This window comes from Muscardinus avellanarius (assembly GCF_963383645.1).
Source record: "Muscardinus avellanarius genome assembly, chromosome: 9".
NCBI lineage: Eukaryota > Metazoa > Chordata > Mammalia > Rodentia > Gliridae > Muscardinus > Muscardinus avellanarius.
In genome coordinates this window covers 50,665,138-50,691,072 of record NC_137795.1, presented here as the reverse complement: position 1 = coordinate 50,691,072, position 25,935 = coordinate 50,665,138, and the positions used below count along the sequence as shown (strand labels likewise).

At 34.9% G+C, this 25,935-nt stretch overlaps 1 protein-coding gene across 3 annotated transcripts in view; it reads left to right on the top strand.

Annotated features, from left to right (window-relative positions):
- The window catches only part of MAGI2 (membrane associated guanylate kinase, WW and PDZ domain containing 2), a gene marked incomplete at both ends in the record, with an annotated part of 1,509,512 nt that overhangs the window by 425,939 nt on the left and 1,057,638 nt on the right, over positions 1 to 25,935 (top strand). For all 3 annotated transcript variants that reach the window (XM_080701938.1, XM_080701937.1, XM_080701939.1), the window contains one exon: positions 2,092 to 2,208. In XM_080701938.1, coding sequence (XP_080558064.1) covers positions 2,092 to 2,208 — 117 coding nt within the window. The remainder of the gene's footprint in view (positions 1 to 2,091; positions 2,209 to 25,935) is intronic.

Sequence of the window (25,935 nt, the reverse complement as noted above, 5' to 3'; positions counted from 1 at the left end):
CAGCAAGTCCAAAACACAGGAAAATCTGAGCATTTGAAGATGTAAAAATAGGTAATTGTTGGTATTTGCAATTATCTGATGGTAGTTTCATTAATTTTTATCTCTGACTGCTCTGCTTTTGCGACGGAGAAAATGGTTTTTAATTTTGAAAACTATTTATGTAAACATTTTGTATGTTATGTGTACGCATTCTGTGCATCTAATACATGACATGTTTTCATATGATGGTATTTGTTTGCCATTATATTGTTTGGTATGTAAAAATAGATTGAGACCATCTGAGTATGTAACATATTTTTTGGAGAGTGAGAATTTTGATAGTTAAACTAGCTATTCTATTTTTATGGCATCGTATTAGGCGGGAACTGAAATGATGAATTTTGAAAATTTCAGAAATTTTGCAATGTGCAACTTAAAAGTATATCACATTGTTGGTGTGAAAAGTGATTGTGCCACATTTGTGACATCTATAGAGTACTATTTCACATGACCAAAGTGATGCAAATAGATTTATAAATTCTGAGATTCAAAAGGATGTAAAGAGAATATGATTTTGTGACTACTACAAATTTCCTATTTCCTGTAACTTTAATTTTTTTGTCTTGGCTCAATTATCTTAGTATGATTGATTGAAAATATAAGAGCTTCAGAATGGCTTATTATATTTTCATATTTCCATTTTTAATTTTTTATTGATGCATTGTAGTCATTCATCTTAATGGGATAAAGATGGTGAAGACATACATCCACACATCACCCAAATAGCCCTTACCCAATTCCTGCCCCATTCCCTCCGCTTCCCTCCTTCCCATGCTTGGCTTTGGTGACTGACGTTGATGTTTGTTTAAGTACATCATGTGCTTTAGAAAGTTTTCCTCACTCCCCTCAGTTAGGTCGCCTTATTTGCTCATCTATAGAATCTCCTTCATTTAGAGTTGCTCCTGTTACCCATTTTTCCCTAGCTTAAACATATTACAGAAAGCATTCGATTTCTTATTTTTTAATGACTGACTAATCTCACTTAGCATAATGTCCTCCAGTTCCTTTGTTTCCAGTATAAAAATGGATCAGGACTTAAAATTATAATCATGATTTACATAGTTATCTTTAAATATGTAATTGATCCTTTATGGATCTATGTTATTGGTTTTTTCACCAATATTTTAGTTGAACAGACTAAAATTATTTCCATTGGCAAAAACCTACTTTCAAGCCTTTTTTCTAACTAAAAATATCTGCACATAAGTTATAGGGTAGAAAAATTGCTTTGATGTATAATGGGAACAAAATTATTAATATATGTATGGCTATTTTTTCTTTTTGACTTTTAATATCATCCTACTTACCTAAACCTGTAGCAATTTCAAGTATCATATCTTTTTAAAATTTGAAAACATGAGGCTAATTGAAAGAAGCTAGTCTCAGCCAGCTGTGGTGGCACACACTTGTAATCCAACCCAGAAAGCTAATACAGGAGTATTGTAGTTCGAGGCCAGCCTCAGCTACTTAGTGAAGCTCTCTGCAGCTTAGCAAGACCCTGTTTCAAAATAAAGAATAAAAAATAGGGCTGGGGGTCTAGTTCAGAGGTAGAATGCCCCTGGGTTCCATTCCCAGTACTGTAAAAAAATGAAAATAAATAAGTTAATCTCAAAAGAAAGTACATTATGATTTCATTTACATGTGGTATACAGAGGAGTCATATTTATAGAGACAGAAGCTAGAATGGTGGTCGCCAGGGACTTGGGGGAGAGAAAAAGTAAAGGAGCAAATAAGTAATAAATGGTGATTTTTAGCCCTGCAATAAGATATACTTTGTTATTTTAATAATATTTCAGGAATAACAAATACTATTTACCTTAATATGAGCTTTACGTTAAGATGAAAACTAAAAAGAATATGTCAGGGCATCGAGCATAGACTTGGCAGGAAATTACTATCTCAGCATATTTTGTATGTTTTATTATTAAAACAAGTATTTCAGAAAGTCAAAAGAAGTTTTCAACAATTCATCTTTTAGATTGGTTCATGAGTCAAAATGACAAAATCACATAGCATTCTTAACATATTTTTCAACATATTTTATTCTTTTAGGAGGAATCGTTGATAAAGACCTTCGTCACTACCTCAACTTACGATTTCAGAAGGGTTCTGTTGACCACGAACTTCAGCAAATTATTCGTGACAACCTCTACCTCCGCACGGTGCCATGTGAGTAGAATGGGCATATTTTTTCTGTTTTTGTACAGAAATGTTTACCTGTGTATCTATTTGTTTAAAAGAAAAGTTAAATTACATTGCTATTTTATGATGGACTTTTGAAACATAAAACTTATTTGGCATAGGAAAATTTCAAATGCCAATTCTCATAACTGCAGTTGTATTGTTTACAATGAATTTGTAGACAGAAGCGACTGGTGACTTTCAAGCTATAAAACCTAACTTACACTTCTCAAATTAGTACTGAGAACTATTGATTCTAGTCCAGTCTTTAGACAATTAGGAAAGAATCCTGATTAAAGTCGAATTATATACCAGGTAATAGGAGAATGCAAATTCAATTCATTAATTGAAACAAATATTTTGTAAATAGAATCTACTCAATAACTCCTATGATCATTTCTAGTTGTAGCAGAGGACTCTCATAGATAGAAAGAAAACTACACATTGAGAATTAAATGGAGTTTTTTTTTTTACTTTAGAAATTGATGATTTGTGTGTTGGGACACATCTTTTTTATACAACCTACAGAAGGCCACAAGCATCAAATTCTGAGTTTCTCTTAAATGAGAGAAATACATGAGATGATAAAATTCACAAATCAACCTCTTAGTGCCTGTTTTAGCTCATTTGACAGTTTCTTTTCTCTTGAAGACAAATAAAGAACTTTTTAATTCCAGTTTTACCTCCTATATTGGAATCAAAATCCATTTGTTTCAAGGGAGATTTCACCTCCAAAGACTTTCCATTTGTTCCAAAAATTATGTTTTGTGGGTATTATATGTATTCCTTTTGTTTTAGTTATGCCCTAATCTTTAATAAATTCAAAGCTATTGGCTCTGGAAACAATATTAAAGAAAGAAAATTTTGGCTAGGGTAAATGAGACAAATAAGTAAAAAAAGAAAAAATGTTCTTGAAACCAAGATTGAGTCACCAGAACTATGTTAATGACACAAAGATGAATGATTATATTGAAAACACACAAAGATGACAAACTGGTAACCACCCAACCCTTTTAGCCTCAACACATTTTAGGAAGGGTGTATTCTTTGCTTTGTTAGCACTGAATGTTCACTGAAATAAAAATGCCAGGCATGACTACCAAATATTCCTAAAGACTGCTTGCTGATTGACATCTTATTGGTCAAAATGATACTACTTTTAGTATGTGTTAGTTGAGTGAATAGACTTTTGGACTCTTGCTTTAAAATTGAAAGTTGAGAAAAGTACATTCTTAAATCTGTGAGCTTGACATTAGAGTGATGGGCAGAGGAAGATGGATTAAAGTAAGTGACTGAACTATTTATAAGGTAGCGGGTGGACGCACTTCCAAAGCTGTGATGTTGTCAGTGCACCTGTGTGGATTTATCTTTTGTGACATGAAAGAAAGGAGATCTGAAATACTAAATAAGGAATCCAGGCACTTTATTATGCTTAAAAGCTGAGAGAAATAGATAAGAGCCTGACATTCAGGAATACTTGTAGTCCTTGCTAAGGTGATGACTTAAATAAGAAAGTCTTAATTAAATATGAAGATAATGAGACTAAATTTTGAATTAGTTAATTAACTTCTTAAAAAAGCATCTCTTCAGAGTTCCAAAGAATGAATATGAAGGAAAACATAAATATAAGGGATAAAATAACCAGACTTCTATGAGTGAACACAAAGAGTCTCAAGATGTGATTTGGGTTCAAGGTCATAAATTCAATTAAAAATCCTTGAATAGCTCCTATAAAGGAGATAATTGGAGAATCAGTGAATCTGAATAAAATAATGAAACAATTATTCTTTGATTTTGCATCCATCACTCCTAATGGCCATTTGAATGGCACCATTCACTAACACTGCTTTTAACTTGGCATAAATGTGGGAAAATATCTGAGATAAAGATAATTCTGATTGATATTAAAAATAAGTTTTACACTGATTAATTGGACCTGAGAAATCGACCATCTTCACTCATTATATATGTTAATGAAGTGTCCAGGCATTTTTGCAGAGTGTGCATTAGAGATGTAGCAGTAGGGTGAAAAATCCCACCATGGCTTAGAAACTTAGGCAGGTATTCAATAGCATATTTGTTAGCATTGAGTATGGAATAATATTTGTCACACATTCTCCTGGGTCAAAATATTCTCTTTGGTTATCATGAATCCAGTACAATAAAAGAAGTATATAACCAAAAAACATACCAATTCTCCTATACATATATTCATGCATTAATAAGGATACTCTCATCTCTTGTTTAATACAGCAACTACACCAAAATGAGTCCTTGGTAACTTCTTTGAAACAAAATTTTAGGCAACTTTTAACTGTGTGAAGATAAATTTATTTTCACAAGGCAAGATTTAGCTGAGTAAGTCTGCTTCCACCATGGCATTGCTCTAACAACAAGAAGAGGAAGGATTCAAGTCTTGAGGCTGTTCTTTCATAGTGTCCAGCAAGAGAGGGCAAGCTCTGAAGCTACACATAATCTCACACACATATATACACTTGACCAAACCCAATTATGGACAATTTGGCTTTTATAGAAACCTGAGCAGGAAGCTTGTACCTGACTGTTCTGATTTCTGAGTCAATCAAGGGAAGGAGGTGGTTAGTCCAAGTCTTCAGTGAGGTTTCAGTACAGATAATAGAAATTCAATCCAACTGTTTTCAGAAGCAAAGAATGGGCATATGTAGCCTTTTCATTTGGTTTCTCTGGAACCACATCACAAAACCCAATTCTTTAAAAAGAAAGTGTGAAAAGGTGTATCTTTGGACATAAAAAAGACTCCATAATGAAGACGGGGTTATTGTACAGATAGTAAGTGGAAGTGCAAAGTACACACACACACACACACACACACACACACACACACACACACACAGATTCTCTCATGAGACTAATTCATTCTTTTAAGTTAGATCATGGAGAAAATATCCTTAGGAACTGACTCTGGATATTTTCTGTAAAGCATAAACCAGCCACCTGATTCATATCCATCAAAAAACCGCATTTGTGCCTAAATATATGACTGTTGGTTGTTAATGGTAAAATTGATAAGGAAGATATAAAAGTTCCTTGAGAAACTTGATGTACTAAAAGGTGAAAGTTAATTGTTTTTAAATGAAAACTGTAAATAAATCTTCTACCATAAGATTTTAAGCTCTATATAAGATTTTTATGAAATTGAACTTCAGAAAAAATGAATAAAGAATACTGTTGTAGCCTAGAATGTGATAAGGACTTACCGGGAAAGATGTATAGAGATAAAAGACTAGCAAGTGTTTGTAATATCCAGCACATGGATTTCAATTACTCTGATAGTATACAAAGGGCAATTTCAGATGCACTACGTTAAAAGCACTTATTTAGGTTGTTGCATTGCAGCCTGTTAAATGTACAAAGTTAAAGCGGCATGCATTGTCCCTTGGGCAGTATAGATTTGCAGGCATAAGAGGAAATTAGTGGAATTAATACTAAAAGATATTGGAAAAATTTACAAACATTTAAAGAGTAAAAATGGTTTAAATATTCCACTGAGCATAAGGATTGTTGGATTTAACTTCTGAGTCAAGTCAATCACAATTAAATTCTTAAATATGAAAAAAATTAATCACTATAATTTATTCATAAAGTTCTAGTCCTTTCTATCTTTTATATTTATCAGAGACACAATTTTTGTGGCAGGTATAAGCACAGATATAAATTTGAGATACTTTTTCCCAGTATACCTAGTTGAGATGAGGAAGAACTTCAACAACCAATTTTTAAAGTTTCAAAATGAAATGGAAGATAGTTAAAATTAAACTTCTCTCCCAAGACCATACTTTGTCATTTGGTGAGATGGTTTTATTGGGAAATATTTTAAATTTATTTGAAGTCAGAAGAAATACCAGAGTATACCAAGTAAAAGACAAAAATCAATAAAACTAAAGTGTAAAACTTTTCCATAAAGGGTGAATAAAATGAAAAACATAGATTTAAGATGTGAAAGAAATTACTTTTGTGAAAGAGCTGATTGAAGTATAACTCAAAATGATGTGTCTATGTATTTAAGCATTTTAAGTTAGTAACAGAAGCTATGCTAAAAAGAAGCAATTCCAATGATAAAATTGTAAGGTTTCTAATATATGGGTTTTGTAAATCATATTTATTTCAAATTATCTTTCAAAGAAAAGGATATGGAAGTAAATTCCTTAAAATTTATGAGAAATGCTCAGAGCAGTAATACATATGGGGGGGATAATCTTAAATTTTGAGCAAAAATCAATTATTTAAAAGCATGTAAAATTGTGAATATTCAATAAGGCAATGTTGTATAGGTCTAAATATTAGCTTAATTACTGCTAATCTTAGTTGTAAAGGTATATTTCTAAACATGACACAAGAAGGGAGCTGACATTAATTTGTTGATTAGCTTACCAACATAAAGCCATATCTTCTCAAAAGAAGGAATTTCTCTGAGTTGAAAATGATCACAAATATTATTAAGTACTCAGAATAGGTTTGATCAATACAGGCTTGTGGGTTGAAATGGTCAGTTGGACTATAACTAGACATGCGGGCATCAGAGCAGAAACATCTGGTTCAATTGGGTTTTATACCAACATGTTGCCCTAGCTGTAGACTATGTATCTGCCCCAATACTTCTTATTGCCTCAGATAAGAATCAATTTAGCTTGTTTTCAAAACTGCTTTTAAAGATGAGTCACATTCTCTCAGTTATTTCCGTATCAAGTTGCCAGATTTTGTTCTTTGAAAACAAAGTCAATTCTTTAAAATAGATTAATTATATTTGGTGCTAAGTGATGAGAATGAGGGTTATTAGAAAATAAATATGGCTATTAACATTATGGGCCAAAAGAGAAGGAAGTCTATAAACAAATAAAACTAAATATCTTTTGAGATTTGTAAACTGCCCTAAAAGGCTAGACCACAAGTAAAAATTAAAAAGTGTCTGAGCAATTTGCTGAGTATTTGCTAAATAATGAAAATTTTTCTACTCGTTGTTCATTCAGATGTTTGCCTGTGAGGTATATTTACTAAATATCTGTTGTAACTTTACAGGAAGCTATAATAGACTTGGGTTTTCTTCCGTCTCACTGAGAATAGTAAGATGATAATGGTCTCACATTATATATGTGAAAATACCATATTTTTTTTCTTCTGTTCATTGAATAAAATATATATGTCTTTCTTGGTCAGATTCATTGGTTTGATTGAGAGAGTACTGCAAAGGACAGAAATGGCTTCAAACGGTGCTTTAAATGCAAAGTCAACCAACACCATGGTTAGAAATGAGTAAAAGTGTTTGCACTGATGCATCCATTTGACCCCACAGGGTATTCATCTTAGAATAAAAGAAAATCTCAGGCATAAAAGAAAAGCAATAAATGCCAACAGTGAAAATCTCACTGATCTTTCAAACCACATAAATTTCCCTTTGCGCTGATCTGATTGGCTTTTCCAGTTGTGACTCAGTTTCTACTTTGGGTTTTCCCTTTGGGCTTATTTTTCTCTCTCTACTCTTTATTTTTATTTTATTTATTTTATTTTATATTTTTTATTTTTATTGTTTTATATTTATTTATTTATTTATTTATTTATTTATTTATTTATTGCTGTACTGAGGATGGAACCCAGGGGTATTCTACTTCCAAACTACACCCCCAGCCCTATTTTTTCGTCTTTATTTTGAAATAGGGCCTCACTGAGTTGCAAAGAGCTTCACTAAGTAGCTGAGGCTGTCCTCAAAACAGGATCCTCCAGTCTCCGCCTCCCAAATGCCTCTTTTTACTCTTTAAAAAGGCAAGCTCCTCACAGGAAGTCTGGTGTATGCACCATCAGTGGAGTTGGTGGATAGAGTACTTGGACTTCAGTACTCCCAATTGCTGCCCAAGAAATAGTGTGGAGAGGTACCCTATGTCATGGTTACACTTCCAGAAAACTCAATAATCCCTTTCAATAGGAAATATCCCACCTTCCATGGAGTCCGTAATCTATTCCTTCCTTACCGCCTTCAAAATCAAATCCCTGTGTTCTGGCATATAAAAATGTTCACGTCTCATTTTACACCTCAGCACTGTTTGAATACATAGAATTAGGACTCGTCAGGTTCATCCCTACCCAAGTTTTCAGAGTCAGCTTATTGGTACTTAGGCTAGGGGATGATTATATAAATAACTGAAGGCAGATCGCAGTGAGTCCTAGAGTCTGCATGGGACCTTAAGACTATAGATTTGTAGGAAGGCAGTTAATTTCTGATTTAAAAGCATCTGGACAAAATAACAATAAAAAAAGAATACTGAATGAAGTGACTGCTATTCAAATTTTAGTGCATCAGTCAAAGATATCTATATATATATCTATATATATCTATATATATCTATATCTATATATATATATATATATATATATATATATATACATACTTTCTACTTGTTGCTCATTTGGATGTTTGCCTGTGAAGAATATTTACTAAATATGTGTATATGTACTAAAGATACCCATGAGGTATATTTACATATATATATATATATATATATATATATATATATATATATAAACTTAAGCTTGCCAGAGAATAGCAAGTAGTAATAACCTTTGGCTTTGTTTGTTTGGTAGAATTAGGAATTATTGGTTCTGGACCAGGCTCTGCCACTAACTGTAGAAACTTGGCAAAAGCCTTAACCTTTGGGTATCAGAGAGGGAGGGGAGAGAATGAAGGAATTCTCATGGTTCTTTCTGTTCAAGAAATTCTGTGGTTTACTGATTCCACTGGCTTGCTTTTTTATCATTATTCAAATCAGTTCCAAATTGGCTTAAGTTGCCCAGAGTATGGAATGCCCTTGATATTAACCAGGTGTAAACAGCTTATAGAAATGGAAGGTCTATCAAATACAGCAGACACTTGAGGGGAAAAAAAAGAGTGGGTTTAAATTAAGTACAGTTCTGGATAAAACCAGCCAAGCATGTACTTTCAGAGTTTTCTATGAATGTCAAGTTAAAGATGCCATCATAACTCTGATGTTCCTTGAAATCTGCCTTCACTATTCATGAAACTCTGAAATATAGTCTGGCCTTAGAAAGTGGATAAAAAAATAAACATAATGGGAAACATAAAGCTTTTAAAATTGCTCTCCTCCTTTGGAATGTGTAATGAGTTGAGAAACGACATAAAGACTTCTGAAGCGTGAGGCGTATTGTTATGAAAATGTGATTGCAATCCTTATGATAAGATGTTTAACCTGAAATATAGTGTCTTCTAATGTTGAACTTTAATAAATGTCACTGATACAAGTGAATGGCCCTGGTTGGAGGCCCAAATAGACCTAGTTAATGAGAGACTAAATCAATACTTAGTGCAGTCCAGGATTTTACATAACAGATGAAAAATTTAGGAGAGTCCATAGGGTTTCTCACACAGAGTAATTAAAAGTTAAGATTGATGTAGGATCGACAGCCAATTTAATTTAAAAATACACATGGATCCTGCCTTTCTTAGGCAAGTCAGAAGTGTAGAAGTGTGGAATTGAATCAATTCCCAGTTAGTTTCCCTGTTTCTATTCCAAGCCATTATGTTTCCTACTTAGAGGTAGCTTGCAGAAAAGTTGCTTTTTATGCTAACCAAGTCAGCAAATATCCACAGAAGTTCTTTGGAATGAAGATAAAGTTTCTCTTGCTGCTTAACACAACCCAGTTGTAATGCATCAGTGATAATCCCTTAACTTATCCTCCAAAGATAGAAGAGAGAGCTAATGTCAACCTATGTATATGCGTCCTCTCTCATTTCTGGTAGAAATTCTGATTTCCCGTCTTATATTTCTTATTGGTTGACGCTGATGAAAAACCATGATGATCATTAAGAGATCGCGTATTTGCAGGAAATCTGAGACTTCATATCTTGAATCCAATTCAAGTCAATTATCTTCATCTTGACATGAGCCTCCCAAGTGACCACTAATCAATCCAGTTATGAAATTATTTTTCTTCATCATGTCATTGCCAGAAATATTGGAATATGAAATATATAAAGAGAGTAAAAATTATTTTAACTGATAAATATATTATCCCAATAATAGCAACTGTTACCTTGATATAGGGAGAAATCCAATATGCTAAGTAGCCTATATTTTCTAAAAGCTTTTTTCTTTTCTAAACTTTTTAATCCCAGCTCTCCTGAACTGTCTACCTATAATTTCTACTTGAATTCTTACCTAAATGAAAAAACATGTAATCATATAAAGTATATAAGCAAGACAAGGGTGGTGTTTTTCCCTGTAACCCCAAGATTTAGGAGCCTGACAAGAGGATCATAGGTTTGAGGCCAGCCTCAGCAATTTTGTGAGACCTTTTTTCAAAATAAAAAACAAAGAGCTGAAGGTGAAGCTCAGAGGTAGAATGTTTCTGGGTTCAATTTCTACTACTACAACTACTACTAGTAGTAGTAGCAGTGGTACTACTACTACTGTTGATAATAATAATTATCTATAAAAAGTTGTTTATTAAAGTTTCAGCTCCTAGAAAAAACCATTAAAATGAGTACTTATTTATATAAGACCTCTAAATTGTACTTACTTTCAAAGCTGCCATCCAGGAGCCCCAGTGACATCATTACCCCAAAGACTCCAAAGAGACCATGGTTAGAGCTGATTCATATTATTAAACCATGGAAGACTTCCACTCATGCTCACTGAGGGGTACGAAAACAGAGGAAAGGAAACTTTATTAGAGTTCCCAGCATTACAATGAGACAACTGGCCCTTATTTTGACAAGAAAGATGCCTTGCTCCCATTTCAGTATGGCTGGCTTTGTACTAACTCGGCTGTTACTTGTGGCTCAGTAAAATGACAGATTTTCTTACATCTCCAAAAGTCTCAGTGGCTCACTTTGGACACGATTCTGTGGTGACACAACTTTGCACAGCTTATTTGTTGCCTTCACCAGGCACAATGGAATTGAGATGCATGTACTCGCCCTTCCAGCTCACTGGTGCTCTCTGGGTTCTGGATAAATGTCCTAATTCTGGCTAAAAGCCTCCAAGTTCATATGCACAGGGTATCTTGTGTCCATTATGCAACCGAAAACGATAAGGTGCCAATGAGCATGCAGCCAAGCTTAACTTCTGCTCAGCCTTTATTCTCTTTTTATTGCTTTCAGTGTCAAAAAAAGTTTTGTCTCTCTATTCCATAAAGCAAAACTATATAAATAGTGTGCCATTCATGCTTCATCCCAGGAAATAAAACCATGCAGAGTATTTTCAAGAGGAAGAAATTTAGAAATTCATTATTTAGAAAGTTGTTGGAAGAACTAGAGAAGAAAGTTATAGGCTGGATCCTCAGGAATAATACTCAAACAATGCAGTAGCGCTTGGAGAGGTTGCCCCCCTGCCAGTATGATTGCTGCCTCAAGGCCTGTAGCTAAGACCTAGATTTCACAAAGGCAGAATTGAGAAATTGCCACTGTGGCTGCAATTGCCACAACTGCTTCTCGACACCTAGGAAGCTAGAAGAATCAACGTTAGAATCTTCCTGTAGAAAATACATCTCTAAAATATTTTGTTGTGAAATAAAATATCACCTTTAAAGATGGTTCATTTTCATAATGATCCAATAAGCATACGGTACCAATATTGTATTTTGACCTTATTATCTCTGAAATGACTAAATTTTAAATTTGTTCTTGAAATACTTATTGTCATATATTGGTAAAAAGACATAGAAATGTGTTAAGGTTTTTGCTTTATTACTTATGCTTAGTCTCCTAATGATTAATTTACATTATGCTAACTGGTTATAAGCTACAAGGGAAATATATTTGTTCTTTTAAAAATGAGGACACTCATGCATTATCAGTGTTTTCCGGAATTGTTCTTCTCTACTTATAGAATAAGACAGTTTATATGTGTGTAGGAGTCATTGTTCGTTCACAACTTTATTATCAAAAAGTATGAATGTGACACTAACAAAATTTAGTTCATAATTATATTTCTCACATGAAAAAGCAATTGACAAAAATGCTTTCAGAACATAATTTAAATTTAGAACAAGAAAAGGAATCTTAATTAAAAGTGAGTAGTTGAATATATTATTTGAAGCACTACAGAAAATTAATTATGGTTTGAAAGAAGTAAGGTGCTTTCAGCACTGAGTGGCACAATATCTGTGATCAGAGGTCAACACTGGCAGCTTTTGGTAGGTCCCAACATCATTTCTATGCCTCAGAGTTCATTAAGAAATCCACGCTATAAATCTTTGGGGAGGTTGAAGTACATTAAAATTCATGTAGAAGTAGAACCTGAGTATGTTCAATTTGGAAAACTTATATTTAAGCCAATATGTTGATCTAATGTTAGTTTGGATAAAAAGACACCTGGTTCTTTGATATAGACATTAAAAATATAATTTCAGTTATCTTATAGGCCAGATGTTATCCTCTTTATTGATATGGTTATGTTAATAAAAACTTATCTTCCAGATTCATTGGTTGTAAAAATTGTGCTTGTTAATTCAAAGTGTCATTAATGCACTTAATAACCTGTTAAATTTAGAGAGATTAAAAATTTATAAACTTTCACATATTGTAACTTATTTTAATTCATTTAAACTAACATTGAGCACTACTATGTGCATATAACTGTCTAGGTACTGGGATTATGCGGCGATTAAAACACAGGCCCTATTCTCCAGGGAAATATTCTTAGTGTAAGTTCAACTGTAGGTAAGGTATGTATCATTATTCCCATTTAGAGATCAGTAAATAGAATATATGAAACAAACTAAGGCAAATATATATATAAAGCAAATATATAAGGTAAATATATGTATAAGATAAATATATATGCATACATATATATTAATATCCTGCAATATTGTTAAGGCTAATAGCCAGCTTCAAGACTGGGAACTGATGAGTTATTAAGACAATTTCTGAGTTTATTCATCTTAGCATAACAATAATGACTAGATTGTTGAAATTGATGAAGAGTAGACGAGTTAAGGGTGAACACTTAAAGATTTAATTGAGCAACAAGAACCCATACTTGGAAACTTTGTTCAGTTTTGCTCTTATATATCAAAACCCCATATTTTTAACTTATTTTTTCATTGAAAATGGTATATGTTTAAACTGTGCTTGGTGCCCTCTCACCCCCCTATTTTTCTCCCCCCCAACAATGAATATCCAGGTTAACCATGCTATATTCATACTTTTACACATATTCAGATGTAGCTCCTCTATTAATCAACATCAGCCTTCTTCCTCTATCCTTCCATTCTAGCTTTGCTGAGATTTCCCCTCCATTATCTGGAGTACCTCTGGTATCCCCAGTGCTCCCTAGTTTAGGCATTTTAGAGAAAACATATGTCCCTTCTATTTCTGTGCTTGGCCGATCTCACTTAACATAATATTCTCCAAATATTTCCATCTTCTTGCGAATTCCATAATTTTCTTCTTCTTTATAGCTGAAGAGAATTCCACTGTGTGCATTTCCCATAATTTTGCAATCCATTCATCTGTTGATGGAGACCTAGGTTGGTTCCATATTTTGGCTATTACGAATTGTGCTGCTATGAACATAACATATCATTACTGTAGTTCTGATTTCAACCCTTTTGGGAAAAAACCCAGGAGTGGTAGAGCTGAGTCATATGGTGGGTCGATTCTCTGTTTTCTAAAGAATCTCCACACTGATCTCCATAGTGGCTGAACTAGTTTGCATTCCCACCAACAGGGTAAAATAGTTCCTCTTTCTCCACATCCTTGCCAGCACTCCAGATTGTGTATGTTTGGGAAAAGAATCAGAAGAAAAAAAGCAAAATATCACAGCTTTTATTTTCCGTAAAATACCCTATGATGGTAAACGTGGTCACAATCTGCGAGTCATAAGCACATACTTTTGACCCTAAAGTAAATTTGAAGCCCAAAGAATCTGACAATGGATACATGGCTTCCTTGGTAGAAATCTGACAGTAAATAATATTTAAGGGTAAATAGAGATATTGCATTGGTCCATCCTTGCCTGTGTCCCAAAAAGCCTAAAGCTACATAAAGAACATGGCTTATTAGTCCACAGATGTTCTCCTCACCATTAAGAAGGAGAAATTGAGGCTAAGTGGAGTAAGTAGCCCAAGATCATAGCCTTATAATTGTTTGAATAGGAGTTGAAAGTTTGTATTGATTATAATATTATATAGTGATATTTAATCTTACAATTACATATATATCTTATATAAGATAGAGTATATATCATAAATATCTTTATATTAAATATATATGTCTATGTACAACATAGATATAAATATGCATTTTATTTATACCTGTTTAAAATATGACAAGTATATATATGTGTGTGTATATATATATATATACATATATATATATGTCTATATGTGTGTATAAAAATAAACTCTTTTACCTCAGCAAGAAAATAGGACATATATAACATCTTACAGATTAAAGACTAAAACTCAGTTCAAGCTCATATACAGGTGGTAAATAAAAAAAGTGGATATTTTAGCCCAGTCTGCATCTATATTCAAATATATGCTTTTATTTTTTTCTTATTATCTCATTTCAACTTATCTTTTTATCTTCCTGTTTATTGTATCTATCACAAAGTACACATTTAAAATTTTTTTTCAAAATAATAAGCACTGTGAAAGCCAGATTGCTATGATCTGTTACAGCCATGCCTGAGGTAAAAGGCAAGCTTTGGAAATCAAGTGGGGTTGGATAGGTGATAGGAGCTACATGGATATTTTAACTGAATCTTTTTAAGTTAATCCATGATATTAGCAAAAATAAACATGAGAAAGCTGGGAGTGGAATGTCTATGTTTTAGAGAATTAGTAAACAAGAAAGTAAAGAAGGGAATGATTGGGTGTGGGAGGTTAAATCTGATTAGAAGACATTGTAGTTTATTCCTTTTACAGTTTGTAACATTTTAAAGCCTTTTAGACAAAAAAGAATATAAAACATAAAAGAGTACTTGAATTTAAATCAGATACACCATTTTCCAATAAGGTATATGTAGAATAGTTGGTTTTCTTTTTTTAAATGTGCTTTTTATTGGTGCGTTATAGTCTCACATTACAATGTAAATCATGACATATATCCACACAGCGCTTGACCCCCATCACCTCCCCATTTCCCCCTTTTCCAATACAGTACACTGAGATTGATGTTGGTGTATTCACATATGTTCACATAGTTGATGGTATTATTTCCATTGATGAACCTCAATCTTCTCCCTTCCCTTCCCTTAGACTAGTCCTTGGCTCCACTGAGGTTTCCCCTCCATTTTCTGGAGTCCCTCTGGTATCCCAATTACTTCCTAGCTTGTGCATATTAGAGAAAACATATGACCCTTCATTTTCAGTGAGTGGCTAATCTCACTTAACATAATGTTCTCCAGGTCCTTCTATTTTCTTGCAAATGATAATTTTGGTTTTTATTACAGAATAGAATTCCATTGTTTGTATTTCCCATAATTTTGTAATCCACTCATCTGTTTGTTTTTTTCCCATATTTAATATTTAATATCACTCTATGCAAAAAGGTACAAAACCAGAAATAAAAGATATAGCAATTGAGAACAAAAAACAAAAATGCCATATCATTATCTTCCAAGAAAACTTAAAACATCAAGAGAAATATTATTTATGTAAGGTGGTCAGACAACATAAATGTTTCATATGCTTTCAAGTGTATCAATAATTGCCACTTAGAAGAGTATTTAATAGAAACGATCTCATTTTAATTGTCTAATATATAAAATACCAGGGAATAAGTTAAATAAGAAATGGATGGCTACTTATTATAAAAACTAAAAAAATGTTTCCACAAGTCATTAAAGGTGATTTGAATTAGTGGAAAGGCATACTATGTTCATGAGTCAGAAAACTGTGTGTTTAGAAGTATGTGGGATGCAGGCTCAGAGGAAGAGCACTGTAGTTAAATTCTCTGGGTCCAAGTGCCTGTCTGCTTTTACTACTTACTGGGTAAGTAATCTTTTTTTTTAATTTATTTTTTATTGGTGCAATGTATTCATACATCATAGTGGTATAAAGAAAATACGTTTGTAGACATACATGCACATCTCGCCCAGTTAGCCCCTACCACGATCCCCACCCCATTCCCTCCCCATCCCTCCTTCCCACGCTTGGCTTACTGGTTGACATCTAGTATTATAGCAATTTATACAATATTAACATTGATAATCTCACATAACAGTTTCATTTGTCTGGTACCAAACTTTTGATGTCTTAAAGATAACATTTCAATATTTCGTTTTGCTTTCTTTCTTACCAGAGAATATTTTTTATTTTTTTTTTTAGGTGAAACTATCATACATTTATTTATTTATTTTTCAGAAAAAATCTATCCTGATATGGAATATGGACTCTAGATACCCAAAACAGTCTCAAAGAAGAACAAAGCTAGAAGATGTATATTTTCTGATTTCAAACCATATAAAGCTACAATAATTGAAACAGTGTAGTACTGTTCTAAAGGCAGATATATAAACCATTGGAGCTAAATAAAAGCCTAGAGATAAATTCTTCCATACATTGTCAAGTTATTTTTGACAAGGTTTCCATGAACTTTTGGTGGAGGAAATACTAGTCTTTTAACTAAATATTGTTGAAAAATAATAATAAATGAAAAAGAATAAAATTGGACCCTTACCTAACACATATACAAATATTAACTCAAAATAGATAAAAGACCTAAATATAAATCTTAATACTATAAGCTTTTAGAAGAAAATCTGGGTCATAAAACCTCACAACATTGAAATTGGAAGTGATTTCTTGGATATAATTTCAATGGCACAGGCAACAAAAGAGTAAATAAACTCCCTAAAAAATGAAAAAAAATATTGTATATCCAAAGACAATGTAAACAGAGTTAAAAGTTACTGATCCTCTTCCAAGAGTTCCTCCTATGACCCATCTCTCCCTAACTCTCACATATTAGGGAAAGCATCTGATTTCTTATTTTTTGTGCCTGACTAATCTCACTTAGCATAATGTCCTCCAGTTCCATCCATTTCCCTGAAAATGATGTAATTGAGTTTTTTTTTTGATGGCTGAGTAAAATTCCATTGTGTACATATCCCACAGTTTTGTAATCCATTCATCTGTTGATGGACATCTTGGCTGGTTCCATAGTTTGACTATGGTGAATTGTGCAGCTATGAACATAGATACACATGCATTAGTTTGGTAGTTTGGTTTCTTTTCTTTTGGGTAGATACCCAACAGTGGTATTGCTGGATCAAATGGAAGATTTGTTCCCATTCTTCTGAGGATTCTCCATACTGTTTTCCAAAGTGGTTGCACTAATTTGCAATCCCACCAACAATGTCTTAGAGTTCCCACTTCTCCACATCCTCGCCAGCATCTGTTGTTGTTTGTGTTTTGAATGATGGCCATTCTAGTTGGAGTTAGGTGAAATCTCAGGGTAGTTTTGATTTGCATCTCTCTGATTGTCAGTGATGTTGAGCATTTTTTCATGCATTTGTTGGCCATTTGAATTTCTTCTTTTGTGAAGTGTCTATTTAGTTCATTTGCCCATTTTGTTATTGGATGCTTTGTTTTCTTAGTGTTGAGTTTCTTGAGTTCTCTGTATATTCTAGATATTAGTCCTCTATCAGTGGTGTAGGTGGCAAAAATCTTCTCCCATTCTGTTGGCTCTCGATTGAGGTTCTTGATAGTTTCCTTTGCTGAACAGAAGCTCTTCAGTTTCATGCAATCCCATGTATTGATTCTCCTTTTAATTTGTTGTGCCTTTGGGGTCTTGTTGAGGAAATGTTTGTCTGTGCCTATGTGTTGTAGTGTTGGACCTATGCCCTCTTCAAGGAGCTTCAAGGTCTCTGGTTTAATTTCCAAGTCTTTGATCCATCGTGAGTTGACTTTTGTACAGGGTGAAAAAGTGGGATTAACATCCAATTTTCTGCATATGGTTAACCAGTTTTGCCAACACCATTTGTTGAAGAGGCTATCTTTTTTCCAGTGTATGTTTTTGGCCCCTTTGTCAAAAATCAATTGGCTGAAAGTGTGTGGACTTGTTTCTGGGTCTTCTATTCTGCTCCATTGGTCTATATATCTGTTCTTTTGCCAGTACCATGCTGTTTTTATTACAATGGCTTTGTAGTATAGTTTAAAGTCAGGTATTGTGATTCCTCCTGCGTGGTTTTTGTTGCTGAGAACTACCTTGGCTATTCTGGGCTTTTTGTTATTCCAGATAAATTTAAGGACTGATTTTTCTATGTCTGTAAGTAATGATCTTGGTAGTTTAATGGGCATTGCATTAAATCTGTAGATCACTTTTGGGAGGATGGCCATTTTAATGATATTAATTCTGCCAATCCATGAACATGGAAGGTCTTTCCATCTTCTAAGATCTTCTTCGATTTCTTTTTTCAGTGTTTTATGATTTTCTTTGTAGAGATCTTTTACTTCCTTGGTCAAGTTTATTCCTAGGTATTTTATTTTTTTGTGGGAGATCCTGAGTGGAAGTGTTTTCTGAATTTCTTTTTCAGTGGATTTATGGTTGGTGTACAGGAAAGCTTCTGATTTTTTAAGATTGATTTTGTATCCAGATACCTTGCTGAATTTGTTGATCAGTTCTATAAGCCTTTTGGTTGAGTTTGTTGGGTTTTCTAAATATAGTATCATGTCATCTGCAAATAGTGAAAGCTTAAGTTCTTCTTTTCCTATTTGTACTCCTTTGATTTCCTTTTCTTGCCTTATTGCTCTGGCTAGAGTCTCTAGTACTATATTGAAGAGAAGTGGTGATAGTGGACATCCTTGTCTCGTTCCAGTTTTTAGGGGAAATTCTTGAAGTTTTTCCCCATTTAATATGATGTTGGCAGTGGGCTTATTGTAGATTGCCTTAATAATGTTGAGATATGTTCCTTCTATTCCAATTCTCTGCAGTGTTTTTATCATAAATGGATGTTGAATTTTATCAAATGCTTTTTCAGCATCTATTGAGATGATCATGTGGTTTTTTTCTTTGATTCTGTTTATATGATGAATTACATGGATTGTTTTTCGTATATTGAACCAGCCTTGCATCCCTGGGATGAACCCTACCTGGTCATGGTGAATGATTTTCTTGATGTGGTTTTGAATGCGTGTTGCTAGTATTTTGTTTAATAGTTTTGCATCCAAGTTCATCAGAGATATAGGCCTGTAGTTTTCCTTCCTTGAACTGTCTTTATTCGGTTTGGGTATTAGTGTGATGTTGGCTTCATAGAATGTATTTGGGAGAGTCCCGGTTTTTTCTATTTCCCGAAATAGTTTGAGTAGTATTGGAATTAGTTCTCCTATAAAGGTTTTATAGAATTCACTTGGGAAACCACCTGGTCCTGGGCTTTTCTTTGATGGTAAGCTCTTTATTGCTATTTCAATCTCTTTGATTGTTATTGGTTGGTTTAAGTGTTCTATATCTTCTTGACTCAGTTTAGGAAGGTTGTATTTATCTAGAAAGTTGTCGATTTCCTCCAGATTTTCCATTTTGTTGGAGTATAGTTTTTCAAAGTAGTTTCTGATAATCCTCTGGATTTCTACGCTGTCAGTAGTAATGTCTCCTTTTTCATCCCTTATCTTCATAATTTGGGTTCATTCTCACTTTTTTTTAGTTAGGTTGGCTAGTGGTTTATCAATCTTGTTAATTTTTTCACGAAACCAGCTTTTGGTTTTGTTGATTTTCTGTATTGTTTTTTTATTCTCTATTTCGTTAATTTCTGCTCTAATTTTAATAATTTCCCGTCTTCTGCTGGCTTTGGGGTTCAATTGTTCCTGCTTTTCAAGGGCTTTGAGGTGTGTCATAAGGCTATTTATTTGAAGATTTTCTGTTTTTCTTATGTGAGCACTCAGTGCTATAAATTTTCCTCTTAATACTGCCTTCAAAGTGTCCCAGAGGTTTTGATATGTTGTTTCTTTATTTTCATTTGTTTCTAGAAATTTCTTGATTTCACCTCTTACATATTCTATGAATGACCCATTCTTCATTCAGAAGTGTGGTGTTCAGTCTCCACATGTTTATGTTGTTTCTCTGGGTCTTCTTATAGTTGATTTCTAGTTTCATTCCATTATGGTCTGAAATGACACAGGGAAGTATGTAACATTTTTTAAATTTGCTAGTGCTCATTTTGTGTCCCAGGATGTGATCTATTTTGGAGAAGGTTCTATGAGCAGCTGAGAAAAATGTAAACTCTGCTGTAGTTGGGTGAAATATTCTATATGTGTCCAAAAGGTCCATTTGGTTAATGGTGTTCTTTAGTTCTGAGACATCTTTACTGACCCTTTGTCTGGAAGATCGGTCTAGTATTGTGAGAGGTGTGTTGAAGTCTCCCAGTATTATTGTGTTGGGATTTATGTGTGGCTTCATGTCACAAAGAGTTTGATTTATGAAAGTAGCTGCCCCTATGTTTGGGGCATAGATGTTGATTATTGTTATTTCCTCTTGCTGGACTATTCCTTTTACCAGTAAAATGTGACCTTCTTTGTCTCTTCTAATAAGTTTGGGTTTGAAGTCTAACTTGTCTGATATCATAGTTGCTACTCCTGCTTGTCTTCAAGTACCATTAGCATGGATTACCTTGCTCCAGCCCTTTACCTTGAGTTTGTTCCTATCTTTACTTGTGAGGTGTGTTTCTTGTAAGCAGCAGATGGATGGATTCTGGCTTTTAATCCATTTTGCCACTTTATGTCTTTTTATTGGGGAGTTGAGGCCGTTTACATTCAGTGTGATTATAGAGAGATAATTTTTAATTCCCAACATGTTAAGATCTGTTTGATTTCTGTTTGAGATACTGTTTATTCTTCTTTGCTTAGTTGTCTGCTGGATGGGAATTCTTGTTTCTTTGGTTCTGGCGTGAATTACCCATTTCCTCTTTGCAGTTAATCTCCTTGAGTATTTTCTCTAGCGCTGATTTTGAAGACATAAATTCCTTCAGTTGCTGTTTGTCATGGAAGCTTCTTATTTCCCCATCTAATTTGATGGATAGTTTTGCTGGGTAGGAAATTTTTGGCTGGAAGTTGTTTTCTTTCAGAGTTTGGAATATGTTACTCCAAGCCCTTCTGGCTTTCATAACTTGGTTTGGGAAGTCTGGAGTGATTCTAATTCGTTTGCCTCTGTATGTCACATGGCCTTTTGTTTTTGTTGCCTTTAAGATTCTCTCCTTGGCTTCCACATTAGTCATTTTGACAATTATGTGGCGTGGGGATCCTCTTCTCTGATCCTGTCTAAAGGGAGTTCTATAAGTTTCCTGGACCTGTGTATCGACCTCTTGCTCTATGTCTGGAAAATTTTCTGCTATTACTTCCTTGAAGAGATTGTTGATCCCTTTGGTTTCACCTTCTTTTCCCTCCTCTATTCCAATTATTCTTAGGTTAGCTCTCTTGAAATGGGCCCATATTTCTTCAATGTCAGATTCCTGCTGTCGGTTTTTTTTTTTCTAAATTAGAAACTATGAGTTCATTTTTAGAATGATCATCTTCAAGAAGCGAGATTCTATTCTCCATGTGGTCTAATCTGTTGTTTATACTTTGAATTGAGGCCTTTACTTCATTAATTGCATCCTTTATCTCTTTTTGACTCTCTCTAAATTCTTTTCGAAAGTCCTCTATTATTTCTAAAGTTATTTTCCTAATTTGATCTTCTAGAGATCTTTGGGTTTCTGTGTTATCAGGTTCTGATGTTGTGGTGTTGTTGGCATTCACTGCTCCATTGTTATTTCTCTTTCCCATGATTTTTGAAGTTTGTGCCTTCTCTGGGTTCTTCCCTGAGTCACTACGAGTTCACTTAAGATGCTCTGGATCTCTAGTCTATGGTATCTCAGTCACCACTACTCCTTTACTGTGTTGTATCACAAAGTCTCAGACCCAGGGAGTCAATCAAGGCTGCTTAGACCGTGGGGGGTGCCAAGTTGGGCGTTCTCCAGTGGGGAGTTGTGACTATGGTATGATATCTCTGCCACTGCCACTCCCCCACTGGGCTGCACTGCTAAAATCTCCAACCCAGGGAGACTATCTGCGCAAGTCCCTGGGAGTGCAGTACTGGGATTTCTCCCCTAGGGGCCGCAATTTGACTCACAGTTGTTGAGTGCACTGATGGAGCTGTAGTGAACTCGGTGGATTCGCTGCTGCCGCCACTGGCAATATGGCACCACTGCCACGCCCTCGGCCGTGATGCGGCGTATTTCTTCTCTGGTTTTGAACTCTGCTCTGAGTCCTTGCCAGTTGTGCTGCACCCAGCCCTTGGGAGCTTTAGATGTTCCCTGCACCAACAAAACTGCTGACTGCCGCCCGGCTGTTCAGCACCTGCTCACCTCGGCTCGCTGTCCACCCCTCCTCTCAGGCGCCTGGTGGCTGGTTGAGTGGGTTGGTCTAGGGCCGTCCGGTGAACTCGCCGTTGCCGCCAGCAGTAAGACGCTGCTTCTGCATCCTAGGCCGCGAGGCCAGAATACCTCCTCTCTGGATTTGAGCTCTGTTTTGAGTCTCCCTCCTCTCTGGAGCCTGGTGTTGCTAGGGGAGATGTAGGCCACGCCGCTCCGGCCGCTCTGCGTGGCGGCTCTGGTTGCTCCGCACCACGGTTCTGGCCGCTCCGGCTGCTCCGGCCGCTCTGCACCACGGCTCTGGCTGCTCTGCACCGTGGGTCTGGCCACTCCGGCCACTTCGGCCGTTCCGCGATGCGGCTCTGGCTGCTCCAGCTGTTCTGGCCGCTCCGCTCAGCTGTTCTGGCCACTCTGCTCCAGCTGCTCCAGCCGCTCTACTCCGCGGCTCCGGCCACTCCCCACTCATCTGTTTATGAACACGTAGGCTGATTCCAAATTTGGCTCTTGTGATTTGTGCGGCTATGAACATGGGTATGCATACATTATTGTGGTTCTCTGGTTTTAACCTCTTTGAAAAGATACCCAGGGGTGGTATAGCCAGATCATATGGTGAATCCATTCCCAGATTTCTGAGAAATTGCCACACATGGCTGAATTGATTTGCAATCCCACCAACAGTGTACAAAAGTTCCTATTTCCTCACACCCTCACCCACACTTATTGTTATTTGACTTCTTTATGATTGCCATTCTGATTGGGGTTAGATGGAATCTCACTGTAGTTTTGATTTGTATCTCCCTGATTGCCACTCATGCTGAACATATTTTTATGTTTTTATTGGCCATTTGTATCTTTTATTTTGTGAAGTGTCCACTTAATTCAGTTGCCCATTTCTTGATTGGGTTATTCATTTTTTTAGTGTAATGTCTTTTAAGTTCTTTGTATATTCTAAGCATCAGTTCTCTGTAATTGGTCTTTCTGTGACTCAGTTTCATCATTTATAAAATTATAACAAACTAATGCCTACCTTGCAGGATAAAGATTAAAAGATTTAGCCAGACAGTTCAGTGCATGGCTGTAATTCCAGTAGTTAGGAGATTTACACAGGAGAATAGCAGGTATGAGGTCAGTGAGTGTTAATCTAGTGAGACCCCATTTCAAAAAAATGGGGTAGAATGCTTCTGGGTTCAATCCTTTGTAAAGATGTAAGGTATCTTGTAGAGAGTAAATGTTCAATAGATTAGACTATTATAATAAAAGCCCTTATATAATAGGGTGGCAAGGAGGGAGTTCTATATTTAAGCAAGATGAATGTAACAGTAGTTGGTATTAGTACTTGTGAATACAGTGAGTTGTTTCAAGTGCTTAGAAAGGGGAAAACATCGCCTCATTGTTAAATTTGATATCTGCGCTTATTACATGAAAATATGCTAGCTAAAATCACTTTTAGGATTCACAATAACTCCTGGCCAAACAAAACTATATTATAAATATATTGACAACAATAAAATAAGGCATGGTTTCCCAACCTTAGCACTACTATTTTTGAGATGGATAATTCTTTGTTGTGGGGTCATTCTGAACACTGTAGGATATTTAGCATGTAGGATGTAGTTAAGGACTTGCCATGCACTGCCAACCATTTGAAAAGGAAAAAAAATCTTAATAATTGATAATTAAACTTTAATCTTCCTGGTTCTAATGCTGAGAATACCCTACCAAAAGACTGCTAATAGTAGGATAAATACCAACCACTGGTATCCCACAAATGACACCAATCTCACAGTGAAAATTATCTGAGTTACTTGATGTTGTTCAGTTTAGTTTGTGTAGCATCTTCAGTTTTCACTCCACTTCATCACAAATGCATTTATATAGGACATATTTTTCTTGGACTTGGAGATAATTTACTTGGAGATAATTATATTCACATCTTAAATATTTATTAGAGACACTTAGGGTATTCTAGTGAGACTAAGTTTTCAATGTAATTTAGCAAACAAGCTTTCCCCTAAATAATTTTTTGTTATCATTTGTGTTATGTATGTTTGATCTCCCAAGAGAGTGATCAAAGTTTTTTCTCTAGGCTTTCAAAAGTAGGGACTAGACTTCAGAGTTTGACAAATAACAGATATGTTTTCTACTCTTATTCTACATAATTTGGACCATTTTTAAAGTATTAAGTAGACACTTAAGTCAGTGGATGGAGAGATGGAAGAAATATGATTGTGGATGTGGGAAGAAAATAAATGTCTACTTACCCAACTTAATATAGGAATAGATAGCAGAGTGCCAAGAAAGGGAATAGCAGGGAGGAGGCTCTGTGGTTGCTATATGGATTGGTGGAGCCTGCAGTGAAGATAGCACAGAGACTGAATAGTGCCTCACGTAAGACCTCGGTCATTTCCAGTTCTGTACTCATTCCCACCCTGTGCATATTTTTTATTTAATTTTTATTTTTTTAAAAGTGGAACATATTGAGAGTGGTGTACATTTACATTGTGCTTCATGCCCTTTCCCCTCTCTTTCCCTCCCCCCCAATAGAGAGTGTCCAGGTTAATCATGTTGTATTTATGCTATTACACATATTCGTATGTAGCTCCTCCCTTGAACAACCTCAGTTTTCTTCCTCTCCTATCCTTCTGTTCAAGATGAGTGGATTGCAAAATTATGGGAAATACACACAATGGAATTCTATTCAGCTATAAAGAAAAATAATAGCATTTGCAATAAAATGGAAGGAACTAGAGAACATTATGTTAAGTGAGATTAGTCAAGCACAGAAAGAGAAGGGACATATGTTTTCTTTAATATGTTCAAGCTAGGGAGTAGTGGTAACACCCTATGCATATTTGAAGGCAGAAGGAAGGATTTGGGGTATAGGCAAAACATCTTGGAATGACAATAGGTACAGATTCTAAGATATAGTAGAGGAGTGCCTACTTCTAAGAGTACTTGGAAGGATAAAAGAAAGTATTCAGAGTAAAGTTATTTTTATGAATATTATTCTCAGTTTGGGGTACTTAAAATAATCTCAGATTCATAGTCTGGAACATCTTTGAATGCCATGCCTTTAGGATTTCTTTTCTTCCTACCCCCATTGTGCAGTCATGTCTTCTTTCAACCCTGCAGAATTAAATATTTCATGAGCTTCATTCAGTATCAGCCAAGTAAATCAGATCGTTTCCTTTGAGAATCTTGCATTTTTCCTACAAATGTATGAGACATCACTGATAAATACAGTCCAAAATATTTCTGCAATGGAAGTATGACAGGTGGTTAATCCTTGACTAGTATAATGCATTTCATCTAACAGCCAATTATTTGAGAGTAAAGATAGTTTTTGTTTACAGGAGAGATGAGAATAACAGCAGGA